The sequence below is a fragment of the Zingiber officinale genome, chromosome 8B, assembly GCF_018446385.1.
Source record: "Zingiber officinale cultivar Zhangliang chromosome 8B, Zo_v1.1, whole genome shotgun sequence".
Lineage (NCBI taxonomy): Eukaryota > Viridiplantae > Streptophyta > Magnoliopsida > Zingiberales > Zingiberaceae > Zingiber > Zingiber officinale.
The window spans coordinates 114,073,129-114,092,288 of record NC_056001.1 but is presented as its reverse complement, the minus strand read 5'-3'; the positions used below and the strand labels follow the sequence as shown (position 1 = coordinate 114,092,288).

Here is a 19,160-nt window from a genome sequence, read left to right as displayed (position 1 = left end):
AGAGAGGAGGAGGAAAATCAGTTCTCTTTTCAAAATTAGCAACAAAGTTGTGATTCTAATTTTTAAATCAGCACCATATTATTTTTCAAAATAAAATTAATTCAGTAGAATCAAAATTAGCACGGTATTAATTTTAAAAAATAATGACGTTGAAATTACCAAAACAGTTGTTGTGCATTTTGATTTCAAAATATATTTTAATATATATTAAAAGATTGGAAAATATATTGAAAATTTAATACAGTATAATATGGTATTGAAATTATTGGTATTCTTTTCAATATGAATAGTGTATTTTAATATGATATGGATGGTATATTAAAATTTTTATTATTTTCTCCAATAGCTGCAATTATTAGTTAGATATTTAAAATTGTGTAAATTAGTTTTTTTTTTCATGATTTCCAAAGTATATATTGTATAAAAAATACTAAAAACTATTTTATTTTAAATTTTCTTCTTTATTTATTTATTTATTTTTATTATATTGGTCTAAACTTATCTAATTTGAAACAAAATTATTATAAAATAGAACAATTTTAATTAAAAGTAATCTATTTTTTTTATTAAACGCTTCACATTGCAAATTCTTGATTAAATTTTTTAATCAAGTTGAATCAATTTTAATTAATATTTGCATGTTGAAATATTTTTTAAAATAATTCATATTTATTTAAAATTTCTATAATAATATTAAAATACAAAATAATTTTAAAATACAAATATCACCTTGTAATATTTTTTAAAATAAAATATTCTTAATGTTATTATTGAAAATAAAGGGCATTCTAAAATTTTGATTTGGAAAGTCTATATATATATATTTCTTTTATTGACATGGTATAATATAAAATTAGGAAATATTATTCATTTCAATCCTAGTGATAAATTGATAAACTTATTGATATGCAGAAATCTACCACCGTGCCTAATCGGAGAACAGTAACGAAGTTTTGGATTTCATCCTCCATTCATACGACTACTAATCATGTTTATAGAGTATTGACCTTGGAACAGGTTGACGAAGGCGCTGAAAATGAACTTAATCATCTTTTGTCACCACTAATCATGTTTATAGAAAATTGTATTCTAACCCTTAATAGGTTATTGGGTCTTTGATTTGTAAATTACATGTTGTGCTCCATCCATACCACCACTAATCATGTTTATAGTAAATCTTATTCTAAACCCTAATGGGTTATTGGGTCTTTGATTTGTAAGTTGCATGTTGTGCATTGAAGGAGTATTAATATTTTTTATTCTCAATTCTTTAGTCCGGCTAGATAGGGATATTAGTGATGAAGTTTAGGATTTTATCCTCCATCCATACCACTACTATTTATGTTTATAGAGTTTTCTTGAAATGATGCGATGATTGAGGCATAGGATACTATCATATTAGATCATAGGATCGAAATTCAGTACATTAGAGTATGTCTTTTTGTATGCTTTGATTACTATACTAATGACTAATAGTTATCCATCTCTCTTCCATGTTGGCTATGGGACGGGTTGGCAGGCACTGGGGGTGAGCATATTCGCCTTTTGCCACCATATATAGTTATACATGATTTAACTCTTCCGTGTTGATCTAAGGACAAATTGACAGGGTATTATTATCCTTTATTCTCAGTTCTTCGGTTCGACTAGAAGGGGTGTTAGTCATACTTCGGATAGTAATACCCCTTCAATACACGATCCGCAACTCTTAAACTCGAAACATGATAACCTATTAGAATTTGACATCTCTATAAATTAAATAACATGACCAACAGTGGTGCGTGAGGGAGGATGAAATTTATTATTATTTATTAGTAGTCATCCGTGATTTACCTCCTCTGTATTGATTCAGAGACGAATTGGCGAATACTAAGTGAGCGAATTAAAAACTTTTTACCACATGAAGGGGATCAATTCCTTAACATCCTCTTTTATATGCATCAAATGAAAATAATATTTATTTTTCTATTTATTAATGTGTTAATTGATAATTATCTCGAATAATTACATAGATTCAATGGTACCATTAAGATTATCATTTGGACATTAATTAATGTAAATATTTTTTTTTTTAAAAATAATTTTATACTGACGTGATGAAACCAGAAAGCGTTCCACTTTTAACAAGAGGAAAAATTCTCTACAGGCCATTCATAAAAGGCTAATATTCTTATAACACTTTCTAACTAAGGGAAAATCTTTTAGTTGGAAGATTTTCTGTTAAATTTTTTTGCCATATGTTGGAGGGTTTAATCAGTGTACCATTGCAAGTGAAAAATTAACTCCTAATTCTATGCTTAATTCGATCTTTGTGTTTGAAAATACTAATTCCAAACACCTCTCAACTTATCAAAATTTTGTCGTTGCTTAATTATTACCACTTTTTTTTAGAGAAAACAAGGGAAAATATTAAAAGTTATATTCGATCTCAATTATAAATTTATAAGGAAAGTCCATCTGTAACCCATTGTCATCTAATTAACTTGAACACGCATACATAGAACGTTTTCAAAACTTGATCTCGATCATTACCTTAATCACAAACTTATGATAAAATTATGGAGATAAATCACGAATAACTACCAGTATTAGTACAAGTAAGGGAAAGATAGGCTCGGACACAAAAGAAAGATTTAAATTTGTGCTTAATTTCATTCCATGTATTTCATATGCATTTATGGCAATTGTTAAAAGCATGATCGAGTACGTCCCTCTTTCTATAAATATTTCTATCCCTTATCCTAAAGTTTATATACTATATATGCATCTTCTACTTCTCTCTTCGGTCTCTCTTCCATCTTTTAAAAGGTTTTTCTTTCGATTTTTCTTCCTTCTTCTCGTTGAGATCTTCTTTGTGAATAATCCCTGCAAGGAAAATAGTTCGGTAAACATCGAGATGGCCGGCGGTATAATTTCTAGTTCAGGTGATTCGAAGAAAGAATTTGAAGGAAAGATCACTTCTTATGTTGTGATTTGTGGGATAATCGCCGCGACCGGTGGATTGATGTTTGGATATGATGTCGGAATCTCTGGTATGAGCTTATAGTTTATAGATGGGATCCTCTAATCTATACTTTATAATTCAGAGGATGAATCATAGAAGTTCATTGGTTGATTTGGATGGTTCACTTCATCCAAATCAACCAATAAATATAATGATCTATTCTCTAGATAGTAAAATATGATTTAGAGGATCTGCTCTACTTTGTTTGATGTCTTAATGTCATTGTAATTTTTTTTCCTTCTAAACTACCCTTTAAAAAATTTTAGAAATGTTAAGGATTTTTTTGTAAATATGAAATATTTTGGGGAGTGAAATGAAAACTTGATATGACGGTCGTCGGCAGGCGGCGTCTCTGCCATGGACGACTTCCTGGAGAAGTTCTTTCCGGAGGTGTACGTGAAGAAGCAGAGAGCGAAGGAGAACAACTACTGCAAGTACGATAACCAGAATCTGCAGCTCTTCACCTCCTCCCTCTACCTCGCCGCCCTCGTCGCCAGCTTCTTCGCATCTTACTCCTGCACCCGATTCGGCCGCAAGCGCACCATGCAAGCCGCCTCCGTCTTCTTCCTCACCGGTGTCGTCCTCGACGCAGCCGCCGTTAATATCGTCATGCTTATCATCGGCCGCATCTTCCTCGGCATGGGCGTCGGATTCGGCAATCAGGTAAGTTGTTCTCGCCTTTTTGTTGATAAAAAAGCGATTTTTTGCGTTAAATTTAAATTCTGTGTCTCGTAGGCGGTTCCTCTGTTCTTGTCGGAGATAGCCCCGGTGAAAACCCGCGGAGCGCTCAACATCCTCTTCCAGCTCAACGTCACCATCGGAATCCTCATCGCCAACCTCGTCAATTACTTCACCTCCGACATCCACCCGTGGGGCTGGCGCCTCTCCCTCGGCCTCGCCGGAATCCCCGCCGCCATCCTCTGTTTCGGCTCCCTCATCATCACCGAAACCCCCACCAGCCTCGTCGAGCGCAGCAAGACCGACCGCGGCCTCGCCACGCTCAAGAAGATCCGCGGCGTCGACAACGTCGACGCGGAGTTCGCCGAGATCGTCGACGCCTGCGAGAGCGCCAAGCTGGTGAAGCACCCCTACCGAGAACTGATGCGGAGGTCTAGCCGCCCGCCGCTCGTCATCGCGATCCTCCTCCAGATCTTCCAGCAGTTCACCGGCATCAATGCCATCATGTTCTACGCGCCGGTGCTCTTCCAGACCATGGGGTTCCACAATGACGCCTCCTTGCTGTCAGCCGTCATCACTGGGATCGTCAACGTCTTTTCCACCTCCGTCTCCATCATCTTGGTCGATCGGGTCGGAAGAAAGATGTTGCTACTCGAAGCCTGCGTCCAGATGCTCATCTCCCAGGTCACTCACTCATTCCATCGAACACGCTTTGAGCAAGTTCCAATCTTTGAACTCAAAAACTTTCCTACCGATCCAAAACTATAAAAAGTTACAATTTTCAATCTCAGACTAATTCTTCTTCGTCTACTGAACTTTCCAGACTATAATTGGGATCCTGCTCCAAGTGTATCTGAAATCAAACAACGATCTCCAGCGAGGGATCGCGATCGCAGTGGTGACCCTGGTGTGCGTCTACGTGATGAGCTTCGCGTGGTCATGGGGGCCACTGGGCTGGTTGATTCCCAGCGAGACGTTTCCCGTGGAGACGAGGACGGCGGGGTTCTCCTTCGCGGTGAGCTCCAACATGCTCTTCACCTTCCTCATCGCCCAGGCGTTCCTGTCGATGCTGTGCCACATGAGGGCGGCGATCTTCTTCTTCTTCGCGGCCTGGATCGTGGTCATGGGGCTGTTCACGGTGTTCCTGATACCGGAGACGAAGGGTGTGCCGATCGACGAGATGGCGGAGAGAGTGTGGAAGAAGCATTGGTACTGGAAGAGATACATGGACCAAAAGGAAGACCTCGAACAACGCGCTTCTTGAATTCTTTCCTCTATTTATCAAATTTAGAGGAGTTTTTTAGAAGTTTTGTATCGACAGAACTAGTTTTTGTTTTTGAAAATTATATTAATGGATCTTTTCTTTTTTGCGGTAAAGCCCAAAACCAGACTCCAATTTAACATAAAAGCCTTCGTAAATTTAACCTACTGAGAATTAGGGGTTAATTGGAGAACAACTCACAATTTGGGGCTGATTCGTAAATGTGCTTTTTCGATCCCAATCTCTTCCCGTTCACCGGTCGGGACTTGCCCTTTCTGTTGCTTCTCGACCAAGCAACAGCGGCGACAATGGCGGCGATTTCTACCTCCGTCGCCTCATCGCCCTCAGTCATCCTCTTCAGGCATCCCAAGGAGGTTCTCTCCCTCTCTTCCTTCTTCTCCCTTCTTCTGCGTGTTTAAGGCGCACTTCCTCCTGCAGAAGCCTCTCACCTTCCGCTGCTCCGCGCAGCCTCGAGACGGAAGGAAAGCCCCTCCGCTTCTGCAGTTGGTCGTCGGTGGCGTCACGGAGCTCCTCAAGCTCCTTTCTCCCAGAATACAGAGGTCAACAACCGCTGCCATCGCCCTCGCTCCCCCCTCCGTCGCTTCCATCGCTAATGATCGATGTGTTATTGCAGAGACGAGGATGGAAATGCAGGAAATGCGCCTTCTTTGGCTCATAGCGTAGATGATGTGGTTCGGATTCTTCGAGAAGACTACGACCGTGCTTATTTCCTCACAGGTAGTAGGGTTCGTTAATCCTATTTGCTGAACTAATTGCTTCATTACTACAATTTAAGATATGCAAATTCATGCTTGATCAATTTGGTTAACTTCACATCATATAAGCGTTGTGAATAACACACTTTGCAAGCAATATGTGTGAACCCAACCAAAGAAAATAATATACAAACAATTTTAGGAATTTCTATCATAGCACTATTCATGTCTTTTGTTATGTGATTTAGAGTAGATATATTAAGTTTGGCTTTTCATTTAGTTTTCTTGTTGAATTGCGCACGGTGATCTACACCAAATGCCTTTGGTTCTATATAGGAGGGAGTGATTTCATACTTTTGGTATATACTGTTTGGGTTTTCATTTAGCTCCCTTGTTGAATGGTACTAGTGATTAACAACAAATGCCTTGAAATAAAGAAAAATTACCCTCCCAAGCTTCTAGTCATATGACAATCATATGGCAAATGGTACTGTAGTCAGATGAGTTCTAGGTAATGGGATGCAGTCATGTCTGTGAACAAAAGGCTGCAACAAGGGCCACAGGCTTCCCTACCAAATTGATTACATTTTTGGGTTGGTAGAAGCGTGTCAGTGAAAGTGGTACCAATCTAGTCTGGAAATTAATAGGTAGGTTCTTTGGCTGCCATACAAGCTTTTTTGTGAAACTGATGTGTGGTTCTTTCAAGTTCAGCATGTTAAATAGGTACTGCAAGAAGGAAACAAACCTCGATCCCCTTAGTTTATAAGTATGTGGTGAATTTGGTTTGTTTTTTTTTTCTGAAGAATTCACCATATAATACTTGTGTTTCTTACAAGCACATAGAACAGAACTTCCATGATTGCATCAGGAGAACTTGTTTGTAGACCATGTGCATCCTGGTCGACTAGTTCCCACAAGGAATCTTTCAAACAGTTTGATAGATTCTTTCACTGCCCTCAAGAAATCACATCAACAAGTATAGCAGCTTGCTTAAAACTATAATAGTTTCTGAATTTTGTAATCATCCCTTCCATCTATCATCAGTTCTCAACTATTGATTAACTTATCTTTTTCATGTGAAATGCATCATTGTGACTGAACATGTACCTTCTTAAGACGGAAAGCATAATTATTTGGGCTTATCATGCTGCGGACTGTCTATTATTGTTTGTTATTTGGGTAACTCCTTCAGTAATTCACAAATAAATATGTCATTATGTATGTGCAAGGATGAGTAGCGCTGTAGGGCACTGTAAATGACATGATGTTAAGTTCCTATTAAATAGCTAATGCTATCTTTCTAAATAGGGGATTTCACCACAGACATATATGCTGATGATTGCTTATTCGAAGATCCTACAATCAGCTTTCGTGGTATGAGATTTACTTATCATATTTTTTTATTCTTACCTGTATCTCCGTGATTCTCCAATTTAACTATATTTCTATGGTTTTTTAAGACATAATTATCATCATATCTAATATAATCATTAAAAATAGTAATATACTCAAGATAGAAATTGTATTTGAAAAGTTGGTCAATTTTCACCAACAACTTTTTATCATAAAAATATATCTTAAAAAGGAAGATAAAAGAAATAAAGGAAAATTGTCAATGATAAAGTATGATTATGTTGTCTGAGACCTGCGGAGATGATGCGCTGGGCACGGTGGACGGATGATTGACTATCAGGAGACCTTTCTCTCCAAAAGCAGCTTCTCCTTCGATCCTGCGCACAAGGAGACGATCCAACAAAACGTCAGAGCCTTGAAACCGATGGGGGGAGTCCCTGGTGAAGGTCCTCCGACTCTCAAGTCAGTAACCGTCCTAACGAGTGGATGAAGAACAGTAAGAACGTATTGCAAATGTTAGTGAGCGTACCTTCGTCATGGAGAGGGCTCCCCTTTTATATACCACCTCACATAACCTCCGCGATCTTGAGGTGGCAAAATGTTTTAGAGTTTGTTAAGCAATTCATCATAATTATTTAAGGAATCTTTATCTTATCCACATGTATACCCTTTCTATTGTTTACAGCTTCTGTTATTGTCGAGGTTGTCGAGGGAATATGCTGTTATTATTGGTCTACTGATGGGAGACACGATAATGCTTGAAGAAGCTTCCAGAAGAAAATTATCTGACATAAAGTTGTTATTATGACAAGTTGTTGGGATACTGTCTGCTGAACATGATTCGACTTGTCCTTAAGTCGGCCGTCCTGTTGAGATGTTGTTGTCGAATGAACATAACCTGCCCGATCCTTAAGTCGGCTGCCTTATTAAGATGATGTTGTTGGCTGAATATGTCTCGGTCGGTCTTTAAGCTGACCACTTTTGTTAGGACGATGTAATTTGCTGAATATATCTCGGTCGGTCTTTAAGCTGACCGCTTTGTTATATTCTGCGTAGTTATGAGATATTTGTTTGAGGGTGTTATAATATCTTAGTCACATTAGAAATCTGCTCAAGAAATAATATGGTGCCTCATGCTTCCTAAAAGTCCTTCTAATAACATCTGCTTTGCTGAAATCCCGCCCGAGTGATAATATATTAATAGATACTACAGGCTCGGTTGTCCTTTTCCCGCCCGGGTGATAATATGAGGATAGGTACTGCAAGCCTGGTCGTTCCTTTCCAGCCTGGGCTTATACTAGGCTACTGAGAGAGGCAGCTATGTTTTGATAAGTTCGGTTGATATATTGAGTCGAGCCATGTCATGTCCTTGCCCGGTCGGATTTTTATATAGCTAGGGTATGTATGCTCGTCCGACCCTAAGACTGGACAGATGTACATACACACTGTTACTTATGATTGGTATGCTGCGGAGTGAGTCAGTTATTCCGGCCAATATATAGTGTTGGCCGGTCTTAAGTTCGATCATCTTAAGATCTAGTTGCCCTTGAGACCTTAGACTCCTCGATTTGTTTGGTTTAAGGGTTGATCATCTTTCCCCGACCGAATTAGAATTCAGTCTGGTGGAATCTAAGAAACTTAGCACTAGGCGATTTAATCAAAGCCGGATGAAGGGATTTTACTTCTTCTAGAGTATGACTGCCACCTCACATTGACTTTGACTGCCCCTCACCTGGACTTTGACCGTCATGTTACTTTCTAGATCTACTCATCATAGCCCATATCAGTGTACAACAAACATTCAAAACCTTAGAAATCAATCTGATTCTGCCTGTTTGATTTACATTAACCAACTGTTGGAGATTTGGAATGAAATCACACAAATCTGTTATATTAAACAACAGTTCAAGATTTGGAATGAAATCACTGAAATCTGTTATTCTTATTTAGTTTTCATCAGTTAATCTTGTTTGTTTATGCCTAATTTTAAATGCTGAAATAGAATTTTGTATAGTCATAACTATATAAATATATAATATATCCTGTCAATAAAATTTTGAACAATATGGGAGTATTGTTATAGGTAATTAATATGAGCTTCATTGACATGTATGGCTGCTGAGTGCATGATTTGGATCTGGATTCCATGATTCTTATGAGTTTGACATTGATCTCAAAAAGCCAAGAAGCATCAAGTTTAGCTACCTACAATTTACTTAGTTACATAGCCAAATAATGTTACCCTACTGAATTTTTGAACTGTCTACAAGCGCATCAGACTCAATGATCAAGTTTTACAGGCACCCTTTAGGTCAACGAATTTTCATTTTTTTTTGTGCTACAAAAGAATCAGTCGATGGATGGTTTTGTACTATTCTCCTACTGTCTGTTACAAGAATAAAATTTGTTATTTTTGTTTTACGAAAATACCTTTTGTTCTTAACTGAACTAATATCTCGATCTCTTCTGGCTAGGTAGAAATCAGTATTCACAGAACCTGGACTTACTTGTTCCCTTTTTTGACTGTCCATCTCTTAAACTAGAGAAAATTGAGAAGGTATTCATATTTCAGAGTTCGTAACTAGACAGTTGATTTCCATCCTTCAATATGAAGTAACTTCTTCACTAGGGTTATTGTGATTATTGACAAAATCAATGTAAGGGAAAATGTAATGCATATTTAATCTGAGAGAGAGAGAGATATCTGTGGAGGAATAAAGTCTGATTGATATGTTAGTAGGCACAATGTATCAATTTTCCTCTCTCTCTCTACCTAAGGAAACTAATCCGACTTTTTCCTCCCTTCAACTTCTCCCTACCATGCTTACCTTCAGCCCCAATAAACAAGCTTAGTTCTTCAGCATAGTTTGTTTTTTATGTCCCTCATGTGGCAATTGAAGAGGATAAAGATTTACTTGTTTGTTTGATTCCCATTATAATCATGAACACTGTTCTGTGTAGGGTCGCAAGGTTGAAATGGACTTCATCATAACAACATGGCACCTAAGGTATTCGATAAACACTCATCGTCAATCTCTGTTTAGCATTCATTATTTGTTGCAATACTATACTAGTGACAAGAGCTCATCGCTTTACCTTACACTTCATCAAACTGCATCAAGATTGAAGGTTACTAATGTAACATGCACACTTACTGTCAGAACCTACTTGAAGTTACCTTGGAAGCCTCTCATTGCCATCAAAGGAACAACCACTTATGACCTAAGCAAAGATTTCAAAGTAAGATACAATACAACATCTAGCTCCTACAAGATGCAGATCATCTGACATTAATGATTGAACTGATGTTGTTCTAACAGATCATGAGACATGCTGAGAGTTGGAACGTCCCTGCCCTTGAAGCAGTCGGCCAAATCTTTAAACTAGGCTCTGCAGAGGTTGATGGGTAATCCTCATCCAAGTGAGCCTCCACTCTAAATTGCAATTTTCACAATCTGTTTTTTTCCTTGCATAATATGTGTTACAAGTAAATTAATCACTTCTTTAGTAAATATGGTATCAGAGCTATATCTGACTTTTCTTTGAAGCACTTTGAAGCATTTTTATTAAAAAAGACCTATCCAGTAATATTGATTTGATTTGGTGATATTATATATATATATATATATATATCTCCTGCAGCACGCTCCGTGCAGTTTGGTGCGGCGCGCATCAAAATTAGTGTTGGATCGATCCACTGATAGATTAGCGGGGCTGAATTGATCAGTGGATCGATTCAGCCCTGCTTGTCTTCTCGCGCCCATCGTGCCAGTCGCTTCCTTCCATCGTCGTCGGCCTTTGGTCAGAATCCGGTCGTGATCCGGTCGGAATCCGATCGCGACCGGATTCTGGTTGGATCGCGATCAGATTTCGGTCGAATCGCGGCCAGAATCGGCAATGTTGCGTCTGCTAGTGTCGCGGCCGATTTTGGCCACGAAACGGTCGGATTCCGGCCGTCATCAAAATTAGTTCTGGTTCGATCCACTGATCGATCCAGCGGGGTTGAATTGATCAGTGGATCGATTCAGCCCGCTTGTCTTCTCGCGCCCATCGTGCCAATCGTGCCCTTCCATCGTCGTCGGCCTCTGGCTAGAATCCGGTCGCGACCGGATTTCGATCGGATTGCGATCGGATTCTGGTCAGATCGCGATCGGAATCTGGCTAGATCGCGGCCAGATTCGGCGGTGCTGCGTCTGCTAGCGTCGTGACCGATTCTGGCCCGCTTCGTCTTCTCGTGCTTGCTGGATCGATTCACTGATCGATCCAGTGGGGCTGAATCGATCAGTGGATCGATCCACCGCACCGATCTGCATGGATGTATATCGTAGGGTAATATTTTTGTGTATATATATATTATAACTCAACTTCTAAATTTAAAATGGCATGATTGAACTTCTAAATCTTAAATGACATAACTGAAAGTTAAAAAATTAAAAAAATATAGTAATTTTAAAAAAAATTAAAACTATACTTATCGTGACATAACGTACGCACCATAAAAAATATAGTAATTTTAACTTGCACATCCACCCGTGTGCAACACCATGGGTGACCGAGTGCAGTTGGGGTGCACGAATTACTTTTGAGTGCCTCAACTATACTTATCGTCCATACGTGTTCTGTACATGATGCCACCTATATATACATGTAAAGAGAGAGAGAATTGTATGCTACGGACCATTTCCTACAGATTATTATGGACAATCTCCGTGGACTTCTCATATCATTTTTTTTTAAAAAAAATTAAATACAACATTTTCTCTTGTTTTTTTCTTCGTTCTTGTCGAAATGCTCACTGCACCTCCTCGCCTATTGCCACCCACCCGACCGTCGGTTGCCAATCGCCTGCCCTTCACCAGCGGCCTCTGGCCGCCTGGACCCACTCCAACTATAGCCTGGAGAGAAAGGTGAACCCTTGGGGATCACGGCATGGATTTCGGCCGCGATCTAGCTAGATCACGGCATGGATTTTGGCTGCGATCCAACTCAACCGCCGATGGATTCCAGCCGTAATCCGGTGCGATTGTGGTCGGAATTTGTCACAATCGCTACCAGATGTGATCGCGTCCGGAATCCGGTTCAATCAGCGCGATAACGGTCGGAATCTAGGCGCGATTGCAACTAGAATCCGTGTGATCGCGTCGTGCGATCAACGCGATCGCGACCAGAATTTGGGCGTGATCCGTCGCGATCGCGCTCGAATTCCGGACGTGATCGCGTCGGAATCTGGGCGCCTGCCCAACATGGCCTCGCTCGCTGCCCATAGCTCCACATTCTTCCTCCTCCGGGGGCCAACTAAGAGCAGCATCCGGATCCCCTCGCCGCCGAGACTTCCTCTCATTGTAAACCTCCGCTAGCTTCGCCACCTCGCCCACAGCTCCATGCGGACGCTTGCTCTGCAGCGGTCGACGGTCGGGCGGGTGGCCAGGGGGCGAGGAGCTAGGCGCGGTCGGCGAGAACGTAGAAGAAGAACAAAAAATAAAAAAGGAGAAAATGTTGTATTTAAAAAAGAAAAAAAATGACATGGCAGTTCACGAAAGTAGTCCGTAACCATCCTTAGGAAATAGTCCGTAGGATATATATATATATATATATATATATATATATATATATATATATATATATATATATATATATATATATGCGCGTACGCGCACGCGCACGTAGGCGTGCAATGGGTGGACGTAGTGCCTGGATCATTTTTGGACGCCCCGCGCACAAGAGTCATCCGCTGACGGATGTGCAGGCTATCAAATTGGAAAAAGGTGACTGTGTTCGTCCGCAACGCCTCCGTCAACCTGTTCCAGGGTCAATACAGAGGAGGTAAATCACGGGTAGTTACTAGTCCTTAGAATAATAACTGACTATCCCAGGGTTAACACAGAAAAGGTAAATTACAGATAGCTATTAGTTCTTAGAATAGTGACTGACGCATGAGGGAGGCATTTACCTTGATTATGTTAAGATTTGAACCCCAGATTTTAAGTTGGCAGCACCTCATACGTAGGCACTAGACCGTCCTGAGGGGATAAAATTTGGATGTGCAGATTATAAAAAAAAAAAAATGATAAATCCAACTAGCCCTGGGTGATTGATCCGGTCCTACGAAATTTTCTCATCAGTCACCCAGATAAATCGGGAAGCGTTCATGGGTGGACGGTCCAGAAGCTCAACATTCTTTGATTGCGCGTCTCATTTGGAGAAAAATTTATACAAATTTATCATAGTTCAGGATTAAATCATAGATATTTGAATGATAATTTAAATATCCTATCGTTGGACTATAGCGGGGGATGATATGGGATTGTTAAATAGACACTCATTTAGTAATAATCATTAAATGGGTATCCCGTCGTGTTTTATCTCTAGAATATTTTTATATAGTATTGCAGTAGCTACGACTGCCAAACTATAACAATTCTTACTAATACTATGATAATTCGTACTCTCAATGCTACTGTAGCAACTGTTACGCTCGTAGCAATCATTCTGTAATTAAACGGATTATAGTAATACTGTGATTAATTTAAAATATATATATATATATATATATATTTTTTTTTTTTTTAATGAAGGCTAAATAATTTTAAAATACGGGAAAGAGTAATAAAGTTGCCGTACTGGAAGTAGTACTAGCTACCCCACTGGTCCTTTGTTTAATCTGCCTGTCCCGTCCAGTAAAGTCCAGACCATGACGCGGCGAGATGAGATCTTCTGTCCCCAAAATGCTGTGTCCCCATGTCCCAGAGCCGATTGGACGGACTAAATCACATCTCAAGAATACAGTGTACATCATGAAAATATCATAGCCGTCCGATCGACGCTGGGACATGAGGACACAGCATTTTGAGGACAGAGGATCTCATCTCATGACGCGGCACCCAGACGAATCCTGATCCGAATCCCAATCAAACATCCAGGTCACCATGTTGAAGATATGGTCGGTGCCCCCACGCCGTGATCGGACCCACCACCTCCGCGTTCCCAATTCGTCAATTATTATTATTATTATTATATTTTTATATATTATTTCTAAAAATTTATAAAGGCAGAAATTCAAAAAGACCCTCCTATTTTCATTATCATGGAAAGCTAGTATTGTAATAGTTTGAGACAAAATTGGTCCATCAGTGCCAAAAGAATGAACAAATATTATAGAGTAATTTTTATTAAAATAGTTTTGATTAAAATTATTACAACTTGGAATAATTTTTTTTTTTTCAAAATTACTACAATTTAGAATAATAGTTAATCGAAATTCCTTGAAGTAGCTCTAACCAAAATTACTTCGAACAACTTTAACTAAAATTATTATATTAATGTTGAACAAGGTTAGTTTTGAAATATGAGGTGTTATTTTGATAATTTTTAAATGAGGGTTTTTCATGAAAATAAAAATATTTTATTTTATTTTTGTCCATTTGTAAATTTATTTATAAATTGTGATATTGTTTAGAAAAAGAGCTATATTATATAAAAATTCGAACAATATTATAAATCACATTGGGAGGTTTGAAGAAGGGATAGGAAATAAAAGTGGGAGCAACGACACATAGTAGCTTTGTGGGATTGAGGAATCAAAGTTGATGGAGTGTAAATCTCTGCGTCCGTTATAACTCACTCATCCATCCATTTGTCTTCTCAATTATCTTTTTCATGTTGGTCCTGGGATAAAAGTGTTAGAGACAAATGCTTTGCCTTTTTTGTCATTTGTGGGATCGAGGAAGTTGGAAGGGAGGCCGATAGGAACTTTGGATGTCGAAAGGGAATTGAGAAAATTTTGTAGTGCTAAACGATCGTGGAAGAGGAACTTAGAACATCTCCAATGGTAAAAGTCACTATAATATCACATCAAAAATAAAAATTCTTACTCATCTCTCGGCTATAAAAAAAAAATCTTTCAACAACTTTTTTATAAGTCTCCTTATAAAAATTATAATTAAAAAATTACAATCTCTCACCAACTCCTTTAATTTTTTTATTTTTAAAAATAAAAATTATAATTAAAAAAAGAGAAAAAAATAGAAGGAGCTTTCCTGGTGGAAAAGTAAAGATACTCCCTTCTATTTGTGAGAGGGAAGTTTCATCACTATTAGAAATGTAAACCTATTAAATCGAGTCGAATAATATAAAAATATTAATAGGGAAGTTTCATCACTATTAGAAATGTAAACTGATCCTGTCCGAACCAGGAGCCAACGGACATTGGGCGCGTGGCACTCCCTGCTGAATCCTCGAGCGCTCCGGCGAACCTGCAGCAAAACCGAGCCGGGAGGGGTGTCCCGGCGACGGCCCTCCAACGCTCAAGTCAGGCGAGGAATAGCAAAAAAGTGGCTTTTAAGTAGGAGACCCTCGTACCTCCGATGAAGAAATGGAGGCCTTATATAGACCTCTCGAAGAAGCCTAGGCGCACCAGTCAAAGCAACCACCTGCCTTCGACCATGCCCAGGTATGGGTCTGTCAGAAGGGCCATGCCCAGATATGGATCTGTCAGGAAGACGTCCATGAGGCCATACTACTACTGTAGCAACCTTCCCCTGATGTGACGGCAAGATCCTCCATCGTGTGATCTTGTGTACGGCCTAATCATCAGACATGCTTCTGCTGACATCCCATAACCCGTGCCGAGCGCATAGGCCGCTCGGCCACCTTTGTACCCTCGCCTCTATCCTGGCCGAACGGACCACCCGATCGGCCCTTCGGTCCCAGCCGAGCGGACTTCCGCTCGGCCCTTCGATCTTCCTGCCTTGGCGTCGGAAACCCAAGCCCATGGATGAGTTATCTATAGCTCCGCTCGGACCATTATTCGCTGGGCCAGCCCTCCATCCTTCCTTAGGCTGGGACCCTTCAGAGGGTGGGCCCCCCCTTCTTACCGCCGGATCACTTGCCTTCCCTTCAAGTCTAGTCGAAGGAGGCAGTGAGTCCGACTGACTGGACTATGTGTCCGAGCGGGCGTTCGTCGCCTTTCCGTTGCTTATAGTATTCGTGGGGCCGTTCGGCCCTTTCTCCAAATTCAGCCGCTCGGCTCTTCGTTATGGTGGTCTTGTCGCTCAACAGGAATGTTTGCCTGTCTAAATCTTCTTGAAAATCACACAAATCCTCTCCATTAAGTCGAAGCATGCGCAGTATGGGCGCATTAATTGCGCTTGGTGACAGAGCGCCACGTGTCGACCATTGTGTGACGGCGGCGCCACTTACGATGGGACGCCTCCGTTTAAAATGGACGACCCGATGGCGTCTTTGTTTCCCGTGACCTGGATCGGACGGTGGAGGCTCATCGACTTCGGCCGTATAAAGCCTTAGCCCTCCTCCGCCTACGCATCTTTGCCCGTGCTTTGCCCCCCTGCCTCTTCTGTTGCTGCGGCCTCCGGCGATCCAGCTCCTGTTCTTCGGCAGCTACCATCTCACCGGCGATCTTCTCCGCCCATCCCCTTCTTAGTGAGCCTTCTTTCCTCGCTTACCAGGTCTTTCCTAACCGTTTTACCTTTCTTTCGTTGCTATCCTTTTGTCTCTTCGAGATGGCGAGCTCTTCTGACCCCTCTACCCATGTTCACGGTCCATGATATATGAGTATGGAGAGTCGGTTTGACGAAGAGGGCGCTTGGCGTCTGGTTCGGACGTACGGGATCCCAGATGACCATGAAATAATTATAGCCGGCCCAACCGATCGGCCCCATGACCCGCCGACCGGCACCATTTGTTTCTTTCTGGACCAATTCCAGGGCGGCCTTAGGTTTCGCACCCATCGATTTATTTTGGAAGTTTGTAACTATTTTCGTATCCCGCTCGGCCAACTTGTGCCGAATTCCTTTAGGCTGCTGAGCGGGGTGGTCGTCCTCTTCAAGCTGCATAGTATCCCCCTGGACCCCAAAATATTCCACTTCTTCTTCTACCCCAAACAATCCGAGCTGGGCACTTTTATCTTCCAAAGTAGAATAGGCTTTAGATTTTTTGATAATATGCCGACCTCCAACAAACACTAGAAGGAGTTTTTCTTCTATATCCGACTTCCCGAGCGGCCAGCATTCCGAACCAAATGGCAGACCGCTGTGCCGCCTCAGCCGGAGCTAGGCAAGTTCAGAAGCAATCCAGCTTATCTCCATGCGGCGAACTGGTTGTCCGGTCAGCGATACAAGATCGACCAGTTGCTGCTCAAGGGGGTGTTGTATATTTTCGGATTGTCTCCCGTTCGGGCAAATCTACCCTTCCGCATGAGTAAGGATTCTTTACTTTCTTTTTTTTGTCTAACTGATTTTAATTTCTTTTACTGCAGCTGAAGTCATGTGGCGCTCCAAGGCTACCGCTAATTTGAAATTAAAGTCCGTGGAGATTGAAGCGGCCACCAAGAAAGAGCTCGCCGAGCGGGGTCTTATCCCCAGCCGCCCGGCAGATGCAGGAGAGGGGGGAGCGCAGTCCGCCCCTGAAGCAGAAGCTGCCCCATCCGCTTCAACGGAGGTTGAGGCGGATCCTGTTTCCTCAGCCCCCGCCGAGCTAGGCGTTCCCCAGGTCGGGGATCCCCCATTGGATGTTCGGCGGAAACGTCGAAGAGACTCCAGCCGTCCGCTGACCCAAGAGGCGGAAACACAGGCGCCAATCGACGTAACTTCGCCGGATCGCACGCCATCACAGATCGGGACCCCTGTGGTTTCGCCCACCGCACAGTCCTCCGGCTCTCCTCCCCGAACTCGCCGCCGCTTACGTCGGTTGGGCGAAACTTCCACCATAGGGGAGTCCTTGCATCAGGCGGCCGCGACTGAAGAAGCGCCGTCCAGCCATCCGACCATCAAGACTACCCTCCGATTCCCATCGGAGGAATATTTACTATCAGCCGATCGGCCATCGAGCCCTGTCCACGAAGTAACCCTGACGGGTCCACTCGCCAAGCTCTTTGAGGACGCCCAGATTCAAGTGGCCCTCATGACGCCCAAGCAGCTCAGCGACAACAATATGCAGCAGGCCACTCAGGTAAATTCATTTTTCTTCCTGTACCATGCCACTGTTTGGTTACTGACTTCATTATTTCCTTTACAGCGCTGGGCTGAGCAAATCGCCACTAGCCATCGGCTAGCCGAGTTGGAGGATCTCCTGGAAAAACTTCAAGTATCGGGAGGTCCCACGGCCGAGCGGGAGAAACAAGCTCTTGAGGCCGAACAGAAGAAGGCTGTCGATCTGGCTGCAGAGGTGGCCCGACTCGAAGACTTGGTGAAGAAGCGGGACGGGGACGTGAAGCGCGCCAATGGTCGGAAGAGGCGAGCAATTGCTGATCTAGATAAAATGAAAGTCGAAGTCCGTGCGCTAGATCAGCGATCCAAGGATCTGGAGGCCCAGCAGAACGCCGAGCGAGAGGACCGTTCGGCAGAACGCACAAAGGCTGCGATGGACTTGAAGGCCCTCCAAGATTCCTTAATCGCCTCCCGGGCGGTGCTCAAAAAATATAAAGAGGGAGAGCCGAGTCGCTTAGCAGCAGCGCGCCAGGAATACCTCCATTCGGAGAGGTTCGGCGTAAAATTCGGCGGCAGCGTCTCCTCTACTTTTGCCGAAGCGATCAAGGTCGCCATGGCGTACTTCAAGAGGGGTGGCCACCTTCCTGAGGGAATGCATATTCCCGCCTCCGACCTGGCGGCCATGATCGATGATATCCCGGACGCCTTTTTTAATTTTGAAGACCCTGAGTGAGACGAGTTAAGTGCTTTCTGTATTTCATCCGCTCGGCGGATGCAAAATTTTTGTACGTGCCGTTCGGCCTAATTTTTCCTTTAATGCAACGATGCCCATCTGCTTTTGTCTTCTTGCTCATTATCCATAATATTCTTTTGTTTGCTTAACGTGTATGCTTAGAGTCAGTCATGCTCTTAAGCGTTCACCGTCACGCGTCCGATCGGCTTGGCCCATTGCATAAAGTCCGAGCAGGGAGGCCTATTCGCTCTGCACGTATTTTGCTCTGAAGTTCGTTCGCCAGTATCGAGGACCAAAATCCCCAATCCGACTGAATGTTTTGATATTTGTAGTTTCCGCGGTTTCTTACTCTGATGTTCGTTCGTCTGTTCGGGGTATTTATAGTCGCCGGTCCGACTTGATTTTTAATGACGGTGCTCGTCGGCGCGGATGTTTATAGCCGATCGGCGCGGCTCTCGATCTTTAACGACGG

General features: G+C 42.0%; 2 protein-coding genes across 2 annotated transcripts; both read left to right on the top strand.

The window, feature by feature from the left end:
- The first annotated feature begins 2,877 nt into the window (after positions 1-2,877).
- LOC122017061 (sugar transport protein 8-like) lies at positions 2,878-5,145 on the top strand. The gene is made up of 4 exons (XM_042574534.1): positions 2,878-3,032; positions 3,348-3,667; positions 3,740-4,366; positions 4,506-5,145. The coding sequence occupies exons 1-4, from the start codon at positions 2,897-2,899 to the stop codon at positions 4,944-4,946; spliced, it is 1,524 nt and encodes a 507-aa protein (XP_042430468.1). The 5' UTR covers positions 2,878-2,896; the 3' UTR covers positions 4,947-5,145.
- A 54-nt stretch (positions 5,146-5,199) lies between these two features.
- LOC122017060 lies at positions 5,200-10,559 on the top strand. The gene is made up of 8 exons (XM_042574533.1): positions 5,200-5,317; positions 5,382-5,503; positions 5,578-5,681; positions 6,968-7,033; positions 9,487-9,569; positions 9,974-10,020; positions 10,174-10,252; positions 10,333-10,559. Exons 1-8 carry the CDS (start codon positions 5,252-5,254, stop codon positions 10,420-10,422), a joined length of 657 nt encoding a protein of 218 aa, XP_042430467.1. The 5' UTR covers positions 5,200-5,251; the 3' UTR covers positions 10,423-10,559.
- The last annotated feature ends 8,601 nt before the right edge of the window (positions 10,560-19,160 follow it).

Excerpts from the sequence above, each read along its gene's own strand:
- LOC122017060 (XM_042574533.1), top strand. The coding sequence starts at position 5,252 with ATGGCGGCGATTTCTACCTCCGTCGCCTCATCGCCCTCAGTCATCCTC. Across the intron at positions 9,570-9,973 it reads AACTAGAGAAAATTGAGAAG|GGTCGCAAGGTTGAAATGGA; the intron begins GTATTCATATTT and ends TGTTCTGTGTAG. Across the intron at positions 10,021-10,173 it reads ATAACAACATGGCACCTAAG|AACCTACTTGAAGTTACCTT; the intron begins GTATTCGATAAA and ends ACTTACTGTCAG.
- LOC122017061 (XM_042574534.1), top strand. The coding sequence starts at position 2,897 with ATGGCCGGCGGTATAATTTCTAGTTCAGGTGATTCGAAGAAAGAATTT. Across the intron at positions 3,668-3,739 it reads GCGTCGGATTCGGCAATCAG|GCGGTTCCTCTGTTCTTGTC; the intron begins GTAAGTTGTTCT and ends TGTGTCTCGTAG. Across the intron at positions 4,367-4,505 it reads TCCAGATGCTCATCTCCCAG|ACTATAATTGGGATCCTGCT; the intron begins GTCACTCACTCA and ends TGAACTTTCCAG.